Source organism: Acipenser ruthenus, chromosome 28 (assembly GCF_902713425.1).
Source record: "Acipenser ruthenus chromosome 28, fAciRut3.2 maternal haplotype, whole genome shotgun sequence".
In the NCBI taxonomy this organism is placed as follows: domain Eukaryota; kingdom Metazoa; phylum Chordata; class Actinopteri; order Acipenseriformes; family Acipenseridae; genus Acipenser; species Acipenser ruthenus.
The window spans coordinates 26,086,836-26,111,707 of record NC_081216.1 but is presented as its reverse complement, the minus strand read 5'-3'; the positions used below and the strand labels follow the sequence as shown (position 1 = coordinate 26,111,707).

General features: G+C 37.3%; 1 protein-coding gene across 1 annotated transcript; it reads right to left on the bottom strand.

Annotated features, from left to right (window-relative positions):
* Positions 1-4,470: 4,470 nt before the first annotated feature.
* On the bottom strand, positions 4,471-24,150 carry LOC117435059 (glutamine and serine-rich protein 1-like). The gene is made up of 13 exons (XM_034057959.3): positions 23,695-24,150; positions 15,360-15,472; positions 14,761-14,919; positions 10,840-14,484; positions 9,542-9,828; positions 8,208-8,324; positions 7,983-8,116; positions 7,422-7,645; positions 7,024-7,161; positions 6,765-6,862; positions 6,336-6,479; positions 5,693-5,788; positions 4,471-5,350 (listed from the first exon to the last, which is right to left on the bottom strand). Exons 1-13 carry the CDS (start codon positions 23,799-23,801, stop codon positions 5,210-5,212), a joined length of 5,403 nt encoding a protein of 1,800 aa, XP_033913850.3. The 5' UTR covers positions 23,802-24,150; the 3' UTR covers positions 4,471-5,209.
* Between the last annotated feature and the right edge of the window lie 722 nt (positions 24,151-24,872).

Sequence of the window (24,872 nt, the reverse complement as noted above, 5' to 3'; positions counted from 1 at the left end):
AATATTTAATCTTCATTACATTCTTAATATAAAATATGTCTGCTCTTTGTTCCAGTAGGGGAGGCAAAGCTTCTCTCTTTCCTTTCCATATAATTTCAGGGTTACCGCAAGTAGCTCATTTTCCTGACTCAATTATGTTTTCATTATAAAACAGGTATCCAATTTAAAGGCTTTGTAGTCTTTTTTATTTTTTATTATTATTTTGAACAAACAATGCAACACAAATAAAATAAAGTCTTTTGAGGCCACACAATAATCATACAGCACATTACAAAGTAATACATAATCTATTGTTTATATATATATATATATATATATATATATATATATATATATATATATATATATATATATATATATATATATATATATATATATATATATATATATATATATATATATATATATATAATTACTGAGGTACAGCAAATCAGAAATATCTCTTTTTGTTTCTTAGCCCCTGCCTCGCAGCACCTTAACCATATACTTATTTGAAAACAATCCATATAGCAATGTTGAAATAAGGGCTGTTTCTCTTTGGATTTTAACCCAGAAAAATTATAATAGTGTTAAGAATCATGTTTTAGACAATACAACATTGCATAAAGGGCAGCAGTGTGGAGTAGTGGTTAGGGCTCTGGACTCTTGACCGAAGGGTCATGGGTTCAATCCCCCGGTGGGGACACTGCTGCTGTACCCTTGAGCAAGGTACTTTACCTAGATTGCTCCAGTAAAAACCCAACTGTATAAATGGGTAATTGTATGTAAAAATAATGTGAGATCTTGTAAGTCGCTCTGGATAAGGGCGTCTGCTAAGAAATAAATTATATAATTATAAAGAACATCTTACTATATCAAGACAATGCAGTCAGAAAAAAAAAAAAAAAGTACCGTACAGCTAGAGATACCTTTACTGTTTATTAAAAAATATGATACTAAACCAGTGTTGAGGTATTTTGTAGAAAGACAAATGAACATAGTGCAACTCTTCCCAATCAATCCACAATGGGTTACTCTGTCTTTGCCCACTTACATAGCTATGTGAACTATATAATTATTCAAGTTTTTTTTTTTTAAGCTGAAAACTGGACATTTATAACAAATATTTAACATTTTTATGCCCGTAATCCCAGAATTCTTAACTCCAATTTGAATTGAAATGATCATATACTGCAAACAGTGAATTCCTTTATTCCTAAATCAGACAACAGATATGTTTTTGTATGGAGGAACCAGTGCTTTTGCAACTCTGTGTTGAACAGCATATCTTTTATTCAACAATTCCTTTCATGCATTTCCTACAAAACAACCTACAGTTAACTCAAAATGAATACATAAAATTTAAAGTGTTTCCCACCAACAAATGTACGACTTCAACACAAAAGGTTGCCTTTTCATTACCTGTATCAAAACAAGAGAAGCACAGAGAAAGTTTGATTTTTAAAACAACATTACGTAATTTGTTTTTAAAATCAGAAAAGCGTATTATATTCTGCTAGAATATGCAATTCTAGCATGATATGAATGAGCATTTTCCCATAACCTATGTACCTGCATGTCCAAGTAACAGTTTGCTACAATGGAGGTGTAATCTGCCATCAGTGACACCACTAGTGTTAAGAAAAAAAGATGTTTTTAAATATTTTGTTATAGGTTGCTCTGCATTTTCTTTTCCTTCTATTCGAATTGTGTACATTCTCAATGTAAAGGCAAGCTTGAGGAAGTTACTGAAAAGGGCATTCTTTATTAGGGTACGATATATGAAGGATGGCTGTGTGTTATAATCTCTTGTAGTGATGCATCTTATTAAAAGGGTTTGTGTGTCAAATACATGAATTCTTATTAGAAGGTCTAGAGGGAATACCACAGCTGTAATGGGAGAAATTACAAAATAAATTATATGTTTATTAGAAGGACCAAGAGGGGATAGTACTATACATCAATCTTTAAAGATAGGTTTCAGCTGAAAATAAGAGTAAACAGCTCCCTCTGCTGGCAGTAAGATACTTACCTGAAACAAGCTACAGTAAAATGTGCCTGTTTATTAATTTCATTATATCTTTAATTGAAAATTGGAAATTAATGTATCAATTTTACCACTCCAAATCTAGTCTGCAGTAAGAGATATTCCTAATCTGTTAAACTGTATTGCATGTATAAACTTAAAGATTGATTAACACATTTTAATAATAAATTTAACAAATTATTTGCTTTAAAACATGCAAAATACACTATTTAGAAAATGCCTAAATATATTGTATGGCATTATTTAGAACTATTCAGTGTACTCTGTTTCAAGCCTGAGCATTCCAGTGACTGAACTGTGATGACTGTACTTGCTTAAATTATACTGACGATTCCAGAGGCTATACAGCTGAATGTCATTCTTGAATTCTTCAGTTGTGTTTTTCTTAACAGCCAAACTGCATGGTACATACCTGATCTGTGCAACTACACATACAAGTGCTAATTAGGTGCAACTGTGAAATAGTAATACATCTTGCAACTGGATTCAAAATAAGAATTACAGATAGTTAAAAAATAAAAATGACAGGTGGTTAAACAGCTTCTCCGATGTAATATTGCTCATTATCATGAATTCAATGGTATTGTTAAAAACAAAAACCTCACTACAGCAAGAAAAGTTTTGTCTAACAAAATAAAATCTAAAATTTAAAATCTAAAAAATACATTCATAATATAATACGTGGGTTATTGAGATGGTTTAATTTACATGCACTAACCTTGGCATATTACCATTGTTGTTTGTTCCTTGTAAGAATGGAGTTGCAGGATACTGTTCTGGTTTCACAAGTTGATTTATCACCTCAACAGCATTAGAGGGGTGATGAAAAGCTTGTAGAGGGTCTTATCTTATAACAGGATACAAAAGCAATTGATCTGGACTGCAAGCCTGAACAAAGGGAACACAGTGAATGGTGTTCAAATAATCAACGAGTCTTCGGATTTAGTGAAGGCGGAGTGTTCATTTTGTTTGTCAAACCGAAAGGGAGACAGCTCTGGGTTGGCCATGTGTACCATGGCTGGAATCTGAAGCATGAATATGATTATCAACACAATCTTCAGAAGTTCTCTTATGTAGAGCTGCCAGCTCATTGTTTTTTATAGTTAAGGGGGCCTCAATGCCATTTTTGTTTTTCTCTCTCTGGGCCCCGACATACTGGTATTGTGCAGATATTAGGACACGCTGGGACTTGCTGGCTCACCGCTTCACACTGTTGGTGGTTCTCTGATGAGGCATTTTTTTTGGAAAAGCAGCAGCAGGCTGTTGAATATAAAACAACTATTTAACCTGCGTGTAAATGGGACTGAAGGGGTTTGAGTCACAGTAACTTTGAAGTGGAACGTGACAGTTTGGATTATGTAGAAGAGGACAAAACAAATGCCCTCCTGTGTTGTGTTACTAGAACTGTAAAAGTGAACAAAATAGGCCAAATATATGGGCCTACTACTGCAAATACATTACAAATAAATACATATTACACAGTCACAAAATGTACCTACTCAACTTCAAATAAATACATATTACACAGAGTCACAAATGTACCTACCTCAACTTCAAAGGCTGGAAGTGTAAAGAAATAGGCCGGTAGTTCCCACCAAGAACGCAGTTTCTCCAGAGAACTAAATGCAAGTTTCATTGCGTTTCTCTGACATTTGTCATTAAAACGGCCAGTCGCACTTCAAATTGTTCAAGTTGAATTTAGATGCCAGTGCAGTCCATCCCGTTGCCACAGCAACAGGTAAAGCGACAGAACAGAACAGAACGCCAAAAGGAATGCAGGTCAGTAACGTAACTGTTATACTGAACATTGTAAAAGCACTGACAAGAATAGTAGGGATATTGGATAACATTTACTTTCCTTCTGTAAATAAAATATTTAAAAATCTAAATACGGTAACTAACAGCCTCTTCACTTTTTTCAGGATGGTACAGTTACAAATAGAGCTGCGCTTGGCTTATCTGCTATGCACGTCTACCTGGATGTGGAAATGTAGAATAGGATAAAGAGCATGTCAGACATACAGGTAATAAAAGGTACCCACTACGTCACTGTCCTTGTTTGGTAGGAAATTTATTTTCATGTATCAGAAAATAATTGCAGTGTGTAACACACAGCTACACTTAAAAAGCAAAACTAGTCAAATACTGAATGCATACTCCAGTTAACAATGAAGCAAACTCCTATTAACAAAGAAAGATTACCTTAAGAGATTAATATATATATATATATATATATATATATATATATATATATATATATAAAATCACTGTATACAATATGTAAATCAACATAAATGTATAGAGATTTTTTGGAAACAATGAAAAGTGTATTACAAAAGATACATGAAACAAATTCAACCACAATAGTTTCTTTGTGAAAAATACAACTATTAGCGAGATAAAATGTAGGCTACATTTAAGAAAAAAAAAAAAAAAAAAAAGTATAAAAGGCAAAATATTTTTTTTTATTCAAAACAGAGAATAGTTAAGGTCATTGCATTTCAATACAATATAATTTGTCACAAAAAAAGCAGATTTAGGATTGCACCAACTCCATGTTCAGTCCATTGAACACCGTTATACTAAAAAGGAGTCTTTTAAAGCAAAATGAAAAAAGCTTTTCTATATTATGTCAATTTCTTTGTTTTAAGAAATCTAATGACACAGCGGGTTTCTTTACAAAATGTACAATATTCTTTATAAATTTGGCATTCCATTGTAGAAATTGATATATTTTTTTCATTACCACCACCATTTGTTTTCCTATTTTTCTTTAGTGACCGACTAGAGGCAAAAAAAAAAAAAAGAATTAAAACAATTAGTTTTCTCCACTGAAAGTGTTTTTATTCCTATACCAACAACGTAGTACATGTTTGCCACTTTGATCAGTTATAGAAGAAGTCTCTAAAAATAAAAGTACTCATTACAGCAAAAGAATTACAAAGTAGAAAACCCATTTCAAAACATTGGCCAGCATACAAAACGTGATGTATATTAAATAGAGTACGTACAGTCCCAGTCTGTTGTCAGCACCATGTGCAGGATCCATTATTGAAGCAAAAATGCCCAAATGTAAGAGCTTCGACTTTTCATCATTTCATCAGGTCTTTATTGTATAATTTATTAGTGCTTATTAATAAAATGCTATTTTAAAACGAACTGATGAGACAATTGATGTATCTGTTATAAACAGGTCTGTTGTACTTGTGTCAGAAGTTCACCAAACTTCTCAAAAAGAGTTTCCACCCATTTGGAATTTCTCATGCAGAGCTGTACTGTCTCCTCCTGACCTAAATCCTTATTTTGTTTTTGAACTGCTGAAATCTGTGGAGGAAAACAAAAGCCACAGATTTCGCTTTAATGGTGAAGTCATGTTCGTTCATTAAAAAAAACAAACAAACAAACAAACAAAAAAACCCCACTATTTTATGTATAATAGCAACAACATTTTAAATTTACTCTCCGTGGCTATAATTAGAGTCATTACCGTGACACCTCAGCATCAACCACTGCCATATGAGATGCAACATCTTTATCAGGTACATTCATAATCTTCAGCAACAACTGATCACATAATAGCTGGGCATTCCTTCTTCACTCGTAAGCCTGCTTACTGTATTCACCACTACATTTCCTGAAACCACTTGAAAAATATAAAGATCTCACCTCATCTTTACACATAAGGTATGTGTGGTATTTGTAATGCTGGAGTGAATGATACAAAGAAAACCACTGTGTTTTGTCCTTATCCACTGTATACTCCTGCAGAGAGAATGACACAAGTTGAAATTCAATATATTTCATCCATATCTTCCAACATCTTCAGTATTCTTGTACTGCGTAACGAGCAGCGGAGAATGACACTTACTTTATATTTCCACATCATTTTTAAACGAATGATATTGCTATATTAATAAAAACATAATTACATAATGCAAAAATGAGTCGCATTCAGAATATCAGGTCTTTAAATACAAGTCAACACTGATTCACGCATCAGATATGAAAAGAAAAATGCAACGTGAATAAAAATAATAATAATAATAATAATAATAATAACAATAATAATAATAATAAGAGTAAAGATCACTATCCCCACCTTCTGGACAAACATGAATTGAACATATGGTTAAATTCAACATTTTACTTGCTAAACATATATATTTTTGTTTTTTTTTTATAATAAAAATGACGCAAAATGGTCGCAATGTAAAGAATAAGTTTTATAGGATACATAAGTAAAACCATATTAGTGCAAGGCATATATATATATGTGTGTGCGTTATGTTCCAAGCCCAGCTGTACCCACCAGTGGCAGTTTCTTAGAAGCTTTAGCTGCTCTCAGTGTCCTCTTGTTGTAAGCCTTCCCACTCAGCTGTATTTTACATGTAGTGTTTTCACCCTTTTTTAAATCTGGCACAACCGTCAGTTCTGGAAAACTGTCCAATGCACCCTGGGGATAAAATTAAATTAAATGAAAATTAGCAGTTCATAATCTGTAAATATTATTGCTATATTTTTTTTATTTTTTTTTATTTTTTATTTGACTACAGGTTGCAGAGAAATTGAATTTTTTTTTCTTCTTCTTAAGTATAGCTGTGTGCCACATTGCTCAGACTGAATATAATTCTGATAAATCGATTTGCTACACTCATCCATAATTTTGCCTTCTGTACTAAAATGGAGGAGGCACAAACGAGTGCCCCCCTCCTCCCCTCAGTTTAAAAAATAACATTACCTTAAACATCTGTGCAGCACGTAGTTTTGGAAGCAGTCTCCTTCTGTTGTCAGTAATCATACCATCAACCCTTTTCACATGAGGCAGAAGCAGTTCATCTGCAACACAAAGCAAGCATGTGGACCACATTGAGAATGCAAGTGACCACTTCCTAGTAATAAAACCCTCCTTTACACAGCAAATAAATAATAACAATGATAATACTGATAATTATAAATCACGCGTCTCCACTGATGCAGTCCCCATCGTCCAGGCTTACCCTTGGCTTTCTCTAGCGCTTCTATCACATCTGCATCCAAGGCTACACTGATTAGCAGCTCCATGTAGCTCTTGAATGTTTCTTTCATGGTCCTGGTGTTCAGGAATCGAGTTGCAAATGGAACAGGAGGAGTAAACTCTGGAATAGAAGCAGCACTGTAATTGTTTTGCTCAAAGCTCAATTGGTTAATAAGCAGTCTTTAGGAACTCCTAAGAGGGACAACGGTGCCCAAGTGGCGCTGACAAAGTAAAAGTTAAAATGTATTTTTAATAGGCTTTCTGAAGTGGTGAAATGGAACAATCACCCCTACAAGTTAATGTACTTCAACTACCAAAAAAAAAAAAGTAAAAGCTGCCATTAGTTTTTTTTTTAATCTAATGTTCTTTCCACACACTTACCATCGTCTTCACTCTGTGCCTCGAGAGAGGATTCAGATGGAGATGGTGTAAATTCTTCTGTCCATTTTTTGCGTTTTTTTGGCGGTGGTTCAGCCTTGACTTTCTGCTGTTTGGCTTTGGGTGTAGAGACTTTAATCGATGCAGCTTTAGGTACCACAGCTTCAGGAGCGGGAGCAGAAGCCAAATCAGACACAGGCCTGTTGCTGAACTTAGGCTGGACACTCCTGAGAAGGTACAGTAAGCATGTTGTGAACACACCGAATGCATACAAAATGAATGACATGAAACAGGTATCCAATTTCAAAAGCACCTAAAAAAGTCTGATTAAATGCTTATTTTTACAGTTGGTTCTTAACATTTAGTATAAGCTGCAGTCAAATTAAATGAATGGGAGTGGTGGTGTAGCATAATAATTCAGTTTCCCTGAGTTGCTGCTATTAGTAATTGCTCAGTGTATCACATGGAATAAATCAGTAACCTTCCTCCATGTGAAGGAAACGGGGGGGGGGGGGGGGAGGTATTGTAGACACAAACTCATAGTCCAGTAAGAAAGTCATGTACCTCATTGAGTGCACAGGTTTGCATCTCGGCTTCCTGTTGCACACTCGTACATACTCTTTCTTGTTTACAGTATCCAAGAACTTCACATACACCCGTTTGTACTTGGTCTTTGCGTCCCCAAAGTAACCAAGATACTGCAAATAGAAAACACATCAGTAAGGACAAGTCACTTTCAACATGCACTTTTAAAAAACAAACAAAAAAAATAAATAAAACACAACTTACACTGTTGGTTGCAGAAAACACCCTGTTCCCATTTCTCAATTCAGGCACAAATTTCTGCAACAAGGCTTTTTGTACCTTCCATATAGCAGGAGGCTCTATCCCTGCTTTCATTGTAATCTGTAAAGAAGAAAAATCACAACATGTATTTTAATAATCTGTAGTCAATATGGAGATAATGCAATACCCCAAGAATTGATGTCAAACAGAAGATACCGCTGAATGTTACAAATCCAGAAGCCACTGTGTGAGTCTATATTGTACAGGATCAAATGAGTTTTATAAAATATTATTTACACTGAACATGAGTTTAGCAGATGTCAAACTAAAATGCATCAGAACAACAATGTGAGTATTCCTTTTCAGGATGTGATTAACATTCTTTTTTTTTATTCAAGGTTCCAAAGAGACTTAAATAAAAACAAAAAAGTTATATTCTGCAACCCTTTAACAGATCCATTTTCCAAGACAACTGAAAACAGTGGATTCAGCAAAGAAACTGGAGAAAAGAAAACTGCACTTTGTCAAATACACCAGTTAATGGACCCACAGCACTCCATTGCTCATTTATCAATCTGAAAGTGAATTGTTTTTATACCAAATTGGTTGATAAGCTTTATAAAGAGGTGGACTATCAATATCATTCCGTCATTTAAACAGGTAACAGGCGAGTTAGAAGTAAGTGTTGTTGTGCCAGCAATACAGCTGCAGTTCCACCATTACTGCCACAACATACTGATTGCTATAACAAATACATGCAAACTTATACAAAATGTAAACAGACAATTCTAAATATATATGGAGCATTTACATGCAGATTCCTGAACCATATCCCTGTTACCAAGGACATTTTTGAAAACACAACCCTCAATTTGTAATCTCTGTTGACTGAAGACTGCATTTGGATACCAATATCAACAATACGAGAAAATCTAAACTGACGATTTTGCAGATTGACATACTCTACTATGGAGAGTTTACATAGACTATGGGAGCTTTGAAAGGATTAACCAAACAAACATACAAAGACTGAATCCATTAATCAGGCATTATTCCATGTCAGCAAGGCTTGGCTTTAAGGCCAAAGTAACAAATTACTAAACTGGACACATGCTGCATTAATATCCTTTTCTCTATTAAACCATTTTGGCCATTTGGTTTTAGATTTTGATTTGTCTACTTTTGGGATGTATTTGTTAGGACTACATTTTTGAAAAATAGCCATCCTTTCTCTGTGGATGTTTTCTCTATTTTACTCAAATAGTTGAATGATCTATATTCGAGTTGTCGTGGTCTACGAGCCTATATAAAACCCCAGATCATTTTATTAGAATTACCTTCAGGCTATCTATGTCCTCAATCTTGACCACAAATTCATCTCTCTCCCTGTACATTCCCTCCCCTCCACTGTCAGAGTTCTCTTCATCCGTAGAGCCCTCGATTGCAGCAGATGCCTGTTTCACAGCCCGCTGGTCGGAAGGAATGTCCTTAAGCTCATCTTGTGGGGTGGATTCTGCTGCTGTTGGTAGAGGTGGTGGTTCCTGCGTCTTTAATATAGATAACGGTGTACCTGGAGGTTGTTGCTCCTGCTTTATCACAGGGGCAAGGAGATTTGCTTCCTGTTCTATGGTTAAAAATAAAAAAATAAAAATTATAAAAGATCACAACCTTAGTGCTTTTTATATAAACATTTAATAAGGAAACGGCAAAACCAGATATTTTGCCAAGTGCAAAGAAGAGCAACTAGAATTATCCCGGGTTTAAAAGGCATGTCATATGCAGACAGGCTAAAAGAATTGAATCTATTCAGTCTTGAACAAAGAAGACTACTCAGCGATCCGATTCAAACATTCAAAATCCGAAAAGGTATAGACAATGTCAACCCAGGGGACTACTTTGACCTGAAAAAAGAAACAAGGACCAGGGGTCACAAATGGAGATTAGATAAAGGGGCATTCAGAACAGAAAACAGGAGGGACTTTTTTTACACAGAGAATTGTGAGGGTGGTCTGGAACCAACTCCCCAGTAATGTTGTTGAAGCTGACACCCTGGGATCCTTCAAGAAGCTGCTTGATGAGATTCTGGGATCAATAAGCTACTAACAACCAAACGAGCAAGATGGGCTGAATGGCCTCCTCTCGTTTGTAAACTTTTTTTATGTTCTTATGTTCTTAAGTATGGTTCAACAGTTGGCTAATTCTCATAAATGCATTCAATGTGGTACTAGTCACCGTGTCTTTCTGCATTTTCATTTTCTACATGTATTCGAAGATGGGAAGGGTAAACAGGCAAAACAATGTCCAACCTGAGTTGGTTGCATTTATTTATATAGCCCAATACATGTTGGAAAGGGTGTTGTCTGGAAGGATTCACATAAATCTTAACTTTTTGGCAATCAATCAATAGAATGACATGTGGCCAAACGCAGGCGAGAAGAGAACAAATAGCAAAGTCAGTTAGGTCAATTTATTTTCTTAATATTTGAGAAGACTAGGAGTCCCCCCCCACCCCCACCCCCCACAGACAAATAGTTCTAAGGGGACTGTTGCGACTCAGACTAAACTACTACAACCTTAAAAGTTGTCTCAATTAAATCTTATTCCTGCTAACATTGTTACATCTGTCGTTATTTACCGGATTTCATCTTTTTCTCAGAAGGCTCGTCCAATGCCGATAATGCCGAGGTTATGCTCTGCTGAAGATCCTGATTCTTTCCTACTGAATCATCTTCATCGGAAGAAAAGGACGGCAATGCTTCCAAGTTCTTCTTCAGGTCATCCTCAGGTTTTTTTGGTGCACTTCCACCACCACTCTCTGAAGACATTAAAGGTACCGGCAGAGGCTGGGACTTTGCAGGCGGCAGTGGGGGAAACGGTGGCCGTATGGAAGTGACGGGTGGTTTTCTTGTGCGATTGGGTGTTCGGACAGCGGGAGCGCAGAATTGTTGTTTAGGGCCAGATTTTAGGAAATCCAAAAAAGAAGCGATGAAACCCGTTTTAACCTCCGGCTGTTTTTCCTCCACCTCTCTGATTTTTTGCCGAATTCTCTCCTGATGCTGATAGCTATCATAGCAGCTGTCTGAGGTGGAAGGAGAGTTGGCGTCACTTCCTCTGGAGTTTTGACGCTTACCCTGCCCACTTCGTTTCATAGGTTTCGGATTGCCGTTCTCATCCTCTGCAATCAGCTTAACTGACCCTTTTGCCTTGGACTTTTTCTTTGGAAAACCATCCGGAGAAAAATCTATCATCCCCTCCTCTATTTTAATGTTTGCTGTCCCTCCGAGATGTGCTTGTGCTTTCAGTTTTGGCTTTATTTGTCGCTTCGCCTTGTTCAATAGCCCAGCTGGGTCGTAGTCTTCCCCAGCTAAATTATATTCATTTTCTGAAGCAGCACTTTCATCACTTATACTCCTCCCACTAGCGGAAAAGTCGGGATTACTTATATGGTTTAAAGCCCTGAGAGCTTGTCTCTCATCATTTTCTTCTTCCGATTCTTGGCTAGTGCTTCTGCTCTTTTGAAGAGAACTCACGCCAATATCTCCAAGCTCATGCCTTGAGTTTAGTGCTGGAGGGGTTAATCCAGCCTGTACACTGGGATCTGAATTCTCCAAACCTTGGTGTTCGAGAACTGAACTCTTGGACTGCAATGTAGACACTGAATGGAGACCCATATTCATCTGACTACCACTTAAAGTCATATTAATGTTTTGTGGGTTTACAACTATAGAATGCGAGGTGAAATTAGGAGATACATGCCTTGCATCAACCGACTGAAAATGTAACTTTGAATCAGCGGGACTCCCAAGTGATGAAATTTCACCTTCACTTGAACCGGGTTTGGCAAACTCCTGTGGAGTAACCCCACAAGCTGCTGCAGTGGCAGCCAAAATATCATCAACATTGGACAAGATATTCCTCTCATCACCCAGCAACATTGAATCCGGAAAGCATATGGAACTCAGAGCAAAGTGATGCTTCGATTCGTGCTGACTTTGTTGATTGAAATTATCTTTTGGCGTTAAATGTTGCTGAAGTGATTTTGACGATTCTGTCGCATCTATTTTCATTACCTCTGAATTCGGAGGAAGAACGTGCTGCTGATTTTGACCTCCATTGGAATGAATAATGAGATCTTCCATTTGAAGGTACTGTGCCTGGATCTGTTGCATTTTAGATTGGTCAAGGCCTTGATGAAGCAAAGACTGCTGCAGTAAAATCATCTGCAGATCTCGTGCAGGCTCTAGGAGTACCTGAGCACTCGGTAGTCTTATGTGCTGGGTGCCTTGCTGTAAAGCGTGAGGCTGACCATGATGTTGAGTGTTGATATCCTGGGACTGATGGTCTTGTTGTCTTGTTTCTTGTACCTTATGTAAGAGAGAGTGCTGTTTTAAATCTTCTGTGCTTATGTTGACGTGTGATGTCTGTGTTAAACTAGAGGTCTTCTTCAAGTCTTGGGCTACCCTATTGTTGGCACCACTAACATGCTGACCATGATGAGAACTCATTCTCTCTTCCTTTTTAGATCCCTGATGAACTAAGCCAATAATTTGATCTTCAGGCCGTGAATGGCTCCTTATCACACTCTGTGAATTATATCTGTCATCTGCCTTTGAGACAGCGTACACTGTGTTTTGCTCAACTAGTTCACTTTCTGCAAGACTTTGGGCTGATGCTTCAAGGGAAGCCTGTTGTAATGCTTGCAAGTCTTGAATAGGAAATTCACCTTCCTCCTGCTTAGACAGGATAAATAAACTTGAATCCGACTTCCTTTTACCGTACGATAGCTTTGTGTCAGAGGATGGTCGGTGATTCTGCAAAGCTTGTGAATGCGAGGATGAAGAAAAAGTAGGCGACTGACCTGAAGGCAAGTACTTATGAGACTGAGGTGATGAGCCACTTTTTGTTTGGCTGCTTGGCGATGAATGCATTAAAATATAATTCTGGGTTGAAACAGGCAAATTCTGGGCACGAGAGGAAGAAAATGAAAGCGACTGTGAGGTCAGAGTGAGGGATTGTCCTGAAGCATAGTTGTGTGATGGGCTGACTGATGAAATACCCTGTGACTGGGCAGAATAGCTCACAGTAGGCAAACCCTGAGAGTGGCTGGAAGAATAGCTTTGAGACTGATTAACTGAACACAAGCCTTGTGCTTGACCAGAGTAGTCTTCACTGTGTCCAACTGAAGACAAAACCTGTTGATGACTGGAAGAGTAGCTTAGTGTCTCACTAACAGGTGTCAGGTTTTCCGAGTTATACAATGAAGGCAACTTTTCTGACTGACTGGAAGAATACACCTGTGAATGGCTGACACTCGTGGGCATGTTTTGTGATGTAACATAGTTCTGCGATTGGCTTACTGACATCAAATTAGGTAGTTGTGCTGAAGAGTATGCCTGTGGCTGGCTGGCTATTACTGTGCTCTGCTTCTGTGCAGAAGCAGAATAACTCTGTGGCTGCACGTTGGGGGATACGCTTTGGGATTTGGTTGTCTTTGACGCGCGTTGAGTGCGCTTGGTAGAACAGTCTTTTGCTTTTGTGGCAGATGTAGATGAATAACCTGGAGAGGGAATTGTGGATGGGTAAGCCTGAGTTTGTTCCAGTGTGGCTTGTGATGCCTTCTGCTGTGGTCCTCCATTGCTCACCTGAGTATTATCTCCTAGTGGACTGCAGGGCAGCGCAGGTTGCCTAGATGGATCCTGGAAAGATACTCCACTTCCACTTGTTAAGTAACCCTGTAAGGAATGCTGAGCACTTGACAATTGTGCCTGAACCGATTGAGTACTGGAAGGCCGCTGATGGTGTTTGATAACACTACATTCTCGCTGAAGTGCTCTTTCGATGGAGGCAGTGGAACCTGTGAAGATTGGTGTGCTGTAAGGCTGGGAAACCTGCTGTCCACCACCAAGAGCCGAGGGCAGCAAACTGAACTGGGGCTGTAAGAGATGAGGGGCGGATTCCTGGGCTGAACGATATGTTGATGACTGAGGAGGTATGCTGGTGCTCAGGACAGTGCTTCCAATGCGGTCGAATGGCAGGGCAGCTGGAACAGTGCCCTGCGCTGCTTTCATCTGCAGTAAGGGGTCATGAGGAGACAAAAGACCATTCGAGGGTGGACTGAAAGATGCATCTTGAAGTGTCAACGATGGAGCAGTGGCAAAGTTCCTCGTACTGAAGGTATTGGGGTGCTGATAGGCAGAGAGCGCCGATGTGGGTGCAAACGTTCCTGGAGCTGGTAGAGCTCCAGTGACAAATAACTCTGCAGCAGCTGATGAATGCATGCCTAAAAGGAAGTAAAAAAAAAGAAAAAAAGAACATTGTAATGCACCTTAATATATACAAATCGAACCAAAACCATAATTTGTATACCATTGCAAACCTGACGATACCAACACAAGACAAACCCGCACCGAATCCGATACCGACACTTTCATACAATGAAACAGCTCTTGCAGTTGTAGCACTACACCACCGATTCACACACACGCACACACACACAAAGAGAATCAGATTTGAGGAATGTCTTGCCTACGTTAGCCACTTCTACTTGGTGTATTACCTGTCTGCCATGAGGGAGTTCTGAACTGTGGAAGAAGGGAGGCTGCAGCAGCCCCAGTCTGTGGATTGCGCGACTCAAGAGCAGAGAGGAAGTTCATGACTGACGTGTCTGTAGGGTTACTACCAGTGTGCAAACCTGCATCAAATAATCCTGACAGCCCTGGTATTGTTTAAAAAAAAAAAAATACCACATTAACATAGACAATTAAAATAACTCTGCTGTCTAAGTTATTCTTGAAGGATAACATACAGAAAAAACATTGAAGGCCAATATTTTGTGTAAGCTTTTATAAAACAGAAAGCAGTCGTGACTAGTTGGAAACTAACACTCGATCTAAACCATAACAATTACACCATAAAGCAGTCTTAACTAAATATTTATTTAAGACAAACTCTTATTTGTCTTAAACAAATATCACAATGACCATAAAATTCTGTGGATTGTTTATATAAAAAGAAAAAAAGGGAGTGCCACCAGGAATGCCAGCCTAATCAGGCCCCTGCCTGATTAGACTGGGTCTGACATTATAAGGATGACATCACTTGGTTCCAGTTACAATGGCACAATGCAGATTTAAGTGAAACATGCTTCTGCAGTACCTGCTGGATGATGTGCTGTAGCATAGCCAGGAAGCTGATGTGAAGCGGTGTAGGACTGTCTGTGGAGAAGCTCATGCTCAGGGTGTGATGGATGCGTTGCTCCATAGCTCAAACTGAAAAACAAAAACACCACTGTGTAAGAAGCCATGTAGACTCTACAGCATTACATACCCAACATTATGTGACACACAAAATGCAAGCCAAATTATGAGTAGTGGTTAGGGCTCTGGACTTGACCGGAGGGTCGTGGGTTCAATCCCAGGTGGAGGACACTGCTGCTGTACCCTTGAGCAAGGTACTTTACCTAGATTGCTCCAGTAAAAACCCAACTGTATAAATGGGTAAATGGGTATGTAAAAAATAATGCGATATCTTTTTTTGTATTGTAATTGTAAGGTCACCCTGGATAAGGCCGCCTGCTAAGAAATAATTAATTAATAAATAAATAAATAAATAAATAAATAATAATACAAGGAGGGGGCACGCTTGGCTCCATTGCATTCCTGACGTAGCAAGTTGTACGTTTCTCAAATGACGAAACTGACAAAACTACATGGACAGCTACATAAAATGTCATCTTTGCCTAGTCAAAAGAAAACGTCCACAAAAATTGATCACTTCGGGTACAAAGTCTCTGTGACTGCTGAAGCTTCCTACCGAAATGCATTAAACTAGGGGTGCACCGATAAGATTTTCCTGGCCGATAACGATAGCCGATGGTTCTCTATCCATATCAGCTCATACCAATAATAAATACAGTGCAGGCAAACTAGAACAAGACATAAGGCCTATATTTAAACTTTTATAATTATAAATGTTAAACAATTAAAACAGATATTGTTTACTGGTTGTATTTATGACAAATGAACAGGTATTGTTTACTTGTTGCATTTACTTCAGAAAATGAATACAAAGAATAACGTAGTATTATATTGCGTGCTTGTCAGCAATTTATACATTTGTTTTACAACATAGTAACACAAAAATAACACTTTGCATTTCTGCTAGTAAAAGCATACACAGCTTAAAAATGCAGCACGGCTTAAACTGTTCACTTAATCAAGAACAAAAGGATGTCATGAAAATATCCGGGTACAAAATTCAATCAAACTTGAATTTATTACTAAACAAGACGGCACAGTAATCAATTACAGCTTCAAAATGCTGCCTAATACACCCGCAACCAATGCAGTTTAAGATAAACAAACACAGCAAGATAAACAAAAAATACAAAGCCTAATTCCTACTTAATGTTTAGAGTGCCCACAACTCCTTGGTTTGATCAAGTGAGCTGCGGAGGTCCTGAAGTGATGCCAAGCTGCCAAAGAGAGAGAGACGGAGCAGAGACATCGCAGAGGCAGTGTTGTAACTAACCACGTATCGATGCTGCATTTGAACAATAATTTGCCTGGTTAATACTATTTTCTTACGAACAATAAATACCCCTATATTTATTACAGTTTTGTCAGCCTGAAACCAACTACAAAGCATTACTTAGAGTGAATGTTAGTCTGGTAACTGTATAGGCTTCATGTAGTCTAAACTACAAATAATAATAATAATAATAATAATAATAATAATAATAATAATAATAATAATAATAATATATTTTTTTAAGCATCAGAATATTCTCTACTCGCAGTTCATCTTTGGATTTAATGTAGCATCAAGTCTGTTCTGCACACAGCTCGCTATCCTATTCAGATATTTAAAACACGAAATCCAAACACCGCTCTTTTGAGACGTGTTTACTGCATTTTGATCGCACGTTACACAGCACTGAGAAAATCAGTGTCAGTGTTCTTGTGGCATTTTTAGTAAGTGTGTCTGACCAAACATTAAAATGATGTGCTGGAAGAAATTCAAGCATGAATATCGGTGTACATTATCGGCTAAAATAACAAAAACTACCGATAGCCGATTGTGTTTTTTCATATATCGGTGCCACGCCAATAAGATACCTATCGGTGCGCCCTTAAATTAAACAGTTTTAAAATGTTCTAAATGTTGTTAATTTGGCAACATCCCGCAGCCGTGAGTAATGATGCTCACCCCCTTACAGTTCTTTCAGTCCTGGGCCTCTCTCAAGCACCTGACAGCGACTGACAGCTGTGCTAAACTGTGGTGGTGTTGTGCTATCTAGCACACTACTAAACTAAAGAACATTTACAGAATACTACCGGTGCGTTGTCTTTTGCCACCATGCTGACTAGTCAGTTTTCTAAAATGACCCTGGGACTATAACAAATTAGATATAGAACTCCTATTAAATTGTATTGTGGGGCATATAATACCAGCACTGTTGTAACATGACATTTGCACAAATAGATTGAATAACAAAAGGGTTCCTATACAATTGAAATGAATAATGAATGAGAATTTTCATCTTGACAGGACTTTTACACGCCCTGCAAATGTTAAATTGTGTGCATGTCAATGGCTCAGAATGGAGACTACTTCTCCTAAAACAAGAGTGTCAGTCACCCACGCCAAGGCTGTTATTACAAATGACTACATGAAAAAGTAGACTGCCATGATGTCATAAACAGATTCCGATACTATCAATAACATGTGCTTAAGAATATCGTGTGACACCGACAGACAAGACTGGTGCCATATAGCAGGGTTAGAAACTCACATTCGCCCGAGGCAAATTAAATCTGACGAGGACTAGTTGATGTCTGTGTCTCAGTAGGCCTCTGGGCGAGTACTTAAAACAACATGTCCACATATCCTCTCACGGTCACAGTCTTGCGTTGAAAAAATGCAGGAAAAGTTAACTTTCTAACGGGGGTGTAGCAGTGGTGAATAAGCATTCATAATATAAAATGGATAATATATTTTATTCTTCTAGCATTCACAGACAGAGGGTCTTGTTTACAAAAGGGCACACAATTAGAAATATCACAATCAGAACTATTACTGCATGCTTAAAAAGTAAAACATTCACTGGCTCTGACAAACCAGATCCTTCACGTTTTCAAATCCATTTATACAGTCCCCCAGCTTTCTTAAGTATCTGCCTTTCCCTTGTTTTTCTTTTGTATTTTTATGCTCTCATTAGTATCCAACCTAGTAAGCTCAGCGACCGTCTGTTCTGGCAGATTCTACTGTACTTGCTGAAGCGGTTTTCTCCCACTGCTAATTAAAAAAAAATAAAAAAATCAGCCACCTAGCTAACAATTTCATGTTGAGCGTTACAGTGAAACATACTGTCTTTAAATTGGGACTTTAGTGAAGACCGTGTGTGTACACGAGTACATTCATTATTGTAGGTAGTAATTCATAGTTATTGAATCACTCATTGCCTTTATTGATTACTATGTGTGTGCAAGACCAAATAAAGAAACAAAAGAGAATTGCATTGCTAATAGAAAAAGATGTAAAATGTAGTTCAACCTCATGGAATATTTAAAAATAAAATCTTTTAAACACTAAACATGTGTACTGACTGATCGGTGCAAGTCGACAGAGACACAGACTATACTAACTGCATAAAACGAACTAACTCCACGACAGATTAAAAAAAAAAAAACATCTGCACAAAGAAATGCTATGCAACTGTCAACGAATCAGGAAAAAAAAACAAAACAAACCAAAGACAAACAAACAAAAACTTGAACCTTTGGGCTTTACATAATCTTTTGCTTTCCCTAAAAGATTCATGAAACACTGCTTTGGCGCCAGAAAACAGAGCAATTTACACTTTGTAGTAAAAAGCTTATTTAGAAAACTTTTTTTTTTATTATTGAAACTAACATGCAATACCCTGGTAACAGATCAAAGTCCATACACTGTAAAGGAAGAAAAAAAAAAACGGTCTAAGGAAACCAGCAAACTGAAAAAATTAACATATTTTACATGTGGTTCTGCAAATCACCCCAACTGCTGTAGTCTTTACAATACAGAAGCATTTTAGATTCCTAATGTTGACAGGTTACATGTTTTAATAGATCATAAGATGGAGGAACTACACGGTAACATGCTATCAAACACTTTGGTAGGCAGCTTTAGCATGCAATAAAACAAAGATTTCACAATTTGCCTCAGTACCACAGCACCACCTACTAACTGGTATTTAATGTGCTGCTGTATTGTAATATTAATGAAAAAATAACTCAACAGTAAAATTACAATTGCTTCATGGTAACTATTTCCGCTAAGAAATGACTGTCTGGATGGTAGACACCAGCTTGTAACGGAGGGATCTCACCTTCAAGACTCTCTCTCAACAAGCTGGGCTCTAAATGAAAAGGCAGATACATTTCAGGGTAACATCTCATCACTGCCTCTGCCTGAACCTTGTGCTGACAAGATCTGACAAATCTTTGTCACAGTGTGGCTGTGCATGCCTCTAGTCTCATCTTGGGTTACATACCTCTCCACTTTAACATGCTTTAATGTACGAAGGCATTAAGTAATTTGCATGAAAAAAACTACAAAAATTCTCTCAGTACCTTGAAAAATGCTCCACAACCAGTGTAATAAGAGTCACTGTTCATGAATGCAAAGCAGATGAGGTCCAGAACTGGACTCTCCATGTTCAAACATGCCACTGGGTTGAAGTAATAGAGTCTGCTCAGCCAAGTCTACTGTCGTCAGACTCCCATACATGCTCAAGTTAGTCTGCTCTCTCTGTACAATGCCACGATACATAGTGTGAACCTATGTTTTTACAAATTAAAAGAACACAGTAGTTATTATAATAATAATAATAATAAGTTTATCTTGCTTCATATTTGAAAAAAAATGGTTTCCTTTCAAAAACAAGTGATCAAAAATATGGTTTTGGATTCATATCTGAGAAATGTAATAACCAAGCTGTACGATTGGCCATTGTCACAAAAGCATACCCATACATTAGAGCCATGAATGCTGCCTTAATTAGGGAAATTCAAACCCTCCTGCCCTACAACACAGACCTACACTTCACAGAACTAGTACGTACTTTTGCTTAAATCAGTTTAAATACAAGGAAAACATGTTCATATTCATACCCTCATAGTACATTAAATAACCAACCAAACAAAGCTGGACACCCTGCCTTGCTGAGACTGAGAAGAACTAAAACAAAGCAGCCCAGGTTTCTAGAATGCTCCTTTGAGGGGCAGGTTCTTTTCATTAGAAGGCATTAATAACCTTGTACATGAAATGACCTGATTAGGATGAAACGTTTTCAAACATCGCAAATTCTTGTGAAATCTGAATCCATTTATACGCGATTATGCGCTATAAAAAACTACTACAGAAGAGAGGTTTTACTTTCTATAATCATATGCAAAGACTGGCAGGGTAGATTTAAATGCAGGGCCAGATGCTTCCTTCCCATATTGAGATCTGCCTGTCATTTTTCCCCTCTGTATTGCAGGTACATACTGCTGTAACAAATTGCCACATTGGAGATTATGACATCTTCAAACTCGCTTAACAGATATTCAGATATTACAAGGGCATATCATTCTTAAACATGTTAAACTTTTTTTTTTTTTTTTTTTAAACCATGAGACACTAAACTATATTAGTGTTGTTTGGTTGCATTAGAATAATTGGCTAGACTGTAAGTGAGATTCACCTTCCAACGGAAACCAGAATGAGATGCCACACACCGATATGATCGGTATCGTTAAATTCTGCATTCACCTCGACAATCACTTAGACCAGATTTATAAACCAGAAAACAAATGATCTTGCATAGCTCATTGATTCTTTGAAGGTACTTCTGTTTGAACAATCCCATTATCCAACACATTTTGTACATCGAACATGTATAGTAACTAGACACAGACAAGCAGCCTGGAAAAATATTTAATTCTATAAAAGTAATTATTAGGGAGAAGACTAGATGGATGGATCTTATTTTTTTATATGTATTACATATATTATTAAGCAGTCAACAACATTCTTTCAAGCAATTACTGGCTCCCCTGGGTTCAAAAAGAAAAAAGGGACGCTTTATGCCTTTTTGTTGGGGCAACTTTATTTTAATGGAGTACACCTAAGCACTGAAATCTCTTCCTGACAAAAGCTCAACACATCCCTTCCTTTTTCTTGGTAACCTCAGCCAGGCTTTGTTCTGCAGAAAAACTACAATGCCTGACTCAAAAACAACTGTGGTTTCATCTATGCTCAAATTTCACGGCTGTGTGTACTATACTCAGTATGATGGCCTGACCTGCACATGTGAATTTTTTTTTTTTTTTTTGTGGTCACATATTATATTGTAATTGGTAGACTAGATATGTACAGATCATATGCGACCACAACACATTACACAACTTATATGGTCATGAATAATAGGATATATTAGTCATTAGGGGCAATATTCAGTACTTTTTTTTTTTTTTTTTTTTTTTAAATATTGTAGAGTGGTTGTCCCACACAAATAAGCCACCATCAAATCCTCAAAAAAAATGTTTTTGGAATAGTTTATAAAAAATGAATGCACTTATTATATGAAACATTAATAAACACAGTGAACAGTAGGTGCAAGTTTTTGTTAGATTCTATCCAGCAGAGAAGAATGGGTAGCGTTAGTTACACTGTTTGTTTTTTTGCTGCTACGCCTCCTTTATAGACAAAACAGAAGACTTACCATGTCTACTTTAAGCACAGTAGATCTGTGAGGTTTCTACCTGAAAATAAAACACAGCTGCAAACCACATTATGGTGTATGCCATTTTTGTAAATGAAGTTATAGGACATGTACTGTATTGTTCTCCTTGCTAACCAATAATAAATACATGACTTTGTACTTTACTGAACACAAACAAGTGCACGTTTAGATATATAAATAAGTGTGAATATTTTACTGGTAGATCTTATTTTATATTTTGGCTGCATTGTTTCCTGGACAGGACACAGGACTATACTATTTCCCTCCTGTTTTAAAACAATACTTCTGCTGTGCGATATGTGCTGTTAATCCAGAGATTCAGTGTCAGTTCATTGGTAAATGTCACTTTCATCCTTTTCAGGCAAATCATTTTGGCCATATGGCACAGCAATGAAAAAATACACTTATTGTTTAGACAGTCACTTGCAGTTCACCCATTATTCTGGGCATCTTAAAATTGACATTTTAATAAGCTTTTTAAACTGGCAAATACAAATGGTACCTGTATATTCATCACAATGTCTATTTTTCACTTGATCCTTTGGGTGTATGTGGGTCTTTCTGCATATTTGTAAATACTAGATAGTGTCTGGTTTTGTTAAAACATCAACCACAACAGTGTTTTCAGCAGATTCTCCTAGCCTACGTCATGCAATATTCCTGGACCCAACAATACAATTACGTTTTATTTTATAATGTAACTGTACTAAAATGTCCATATGCAGCATGCACTTTTGAGGCAAGGTATTGTGTTGGGCTGTGCGTATAATAATGCTATACTTCTGTAAGACCAAAGCAAATACATCTCACTTTTAAACCAACCTCAAAGCCAATTCAAAATTGTACACCTCATATTAAAATTTCCCGTTTATAGGTCGAAATGTACACGACCAGCTCAACAGAATCGAGATACTAGCATGATGTCTAGATGAAGGGTTGGTTCGTATGTTTACCTCCAAAAACCGACATCCCCACTTGAATAAATTGTTATTTTAGTATCAACCCAGGGAAAAAAAATGTAGTGTAGGCCTATTTTTTCTTGCACTGTACAGTATGCTGTTGTCAATACACTTTGGTGTTGACAAACAGGACCACGCCTCCATTTAGGAACTGTAGCTCTACGTATTTATTAAAACGTAATCTACGTTGTCTTTTATTATCATGATTTGTTTAAATACCTGTTTCTGCGCTTTTCCCGTTATACGTTTCGGGAATAAACCATAAATGCCACAAATAAATTTTAAAATACCAGTATTTATTTATTGAGCTATTGTTTAAAAAATAATAATTGTGTATTATTATTAATTACCGTTTTGAAAAGGGTATGTCAATATAGCCACTTAAAAACCCGGCAGGATCTACGCAACTTGAGTGAAAAACAGCAGAATAAAAAATGACTACGGTGTATTTTAGAGTATCCATAATATGTAAAATGTATCCATATACCTACATTTCCATTTACCTTTCATTTCCAAAGTTGCAACAGTGCAGTAAGTGTGTCACTATGTAACCATTTCTCAAAGTCCTCCATTTCCTTTTATAACCGAATACGTAACTCTTTTATGTTATAATATCACGTGCACACACACACACAAAAAAAAAAAACAAGAATACGGCGCGTCTCTTATGTCGGAATGTTAACTTTACGAGCTTGCTGTACGAGGGCCGCATCCCCGGACTTTTCCTGGGAGCTGGCTGCCATCACTTCGTTGCTTCCCTTACCTCGGCTTGATGCTTGTTGTGCTGCGCTCGTAGGCCCAAGCTGCAGTCTGTGCTGGTGGAACTAACGGGTCAGGGAAGCTTGGAGTCGGGTAGTTCCTGTCCATCATCCGGCAAAGACAGGGAGTGCTGCACCTCCCCAGTAGAGCTCTTAAAACACGCACACATACAAGCACACAGGGCCAGCCAGAAGCAATCACATTGTCTCGGAGGATAGATCGGGAGTCGCTGGCTCGGTAGCAATTGTATAGGGGGTTCGATCCAAGAACGACTTAAAATCCGATTATTGTCTGATGATGATGACTGTTGTTGTTGCAATGCTGTTCCTTACTCAATCATCATGTTAGTACTGCATGGGATCAGCTCCCCATGTTGGTTTATTTCCCAGGATGCACCTCCTAGTACCAGCTGGCTTGTAAGTTACACTCATTATCTGTCACTGAACAGAAGGGAGAGGCAGGTAAATTGCAAGTTGCATGGACTCCAGAACGAAACATATAGAATACAGATTGTTGTATTTTCCTTTTTAGAGTGTTTCACATATTAAAGCAGTAGGGTTCTCCTGTATGTCTTAATACACACCTAACTGTAAAATAAAGAGTCTTTTAAATTGTGCCCCCTAAATTAGAGTATACTGCCGGATTTCCCAGATCTCGCATCTCTTCAATCCGACAGATGATCCTTCAAGTATGATGATCCTCCCAGAAATGAGCAATTACTTACACTACCTGGGGACCAGAATGAATGTGAAGCTGCACAGAAAACATTTGCCAATTCACATAATAATAATAATAATAATAATAATAATAATAATAATAATAATAATAATAATAATAAAAATAAAAATAAAAATAATAATAAATACATACACAAACAGCGCATGTGCCGTATATACAAATTGTTATTTACAGTACTGGGTTACCGTAGCATTCTCAGTAAAACTATTGTATACAGTACTTTTTTCATTTATATGACGATTGTTGTTCAGAATTAAAATGAAAAGTAATTAATAAAGAAATAACAAGTCAACTTAAAAGCTGCAATTTAAAATATGCCCATATGTTGGACAAAGGCTAAAAGGCTGAGTAAAGCAATAGAGATTCTTTGAGTTCAAAAGGGAATGTTTTGAATTTCTGAGACACGCTATGGGATGGAAAATGGACATTAAAACAGTCCTTTTC

Coding starts and splice junctions, on each gene's coding strand:
- LOC117435059 (XM_034057959.3), bottom strand. CDS start 23,801: ATGATGGACAGGAACTACCCGACTCCAAGCTTCCCTGACCCGTTAGTT. Junction 15,473..23,694: donor ACAACAAGCATCAAGCCGAG/GTAAGGGAAGCA, acceptor TTTGTTTTTCAG/TTTGAGCTATGGAGCAACGC. Junction 14,920..15,359: donor TACAGCACATCATCCAGCAG/GTACTGCAGAAG, acceptor AAACAATACCAG/GGCTGTCAGGATTATTTGAT.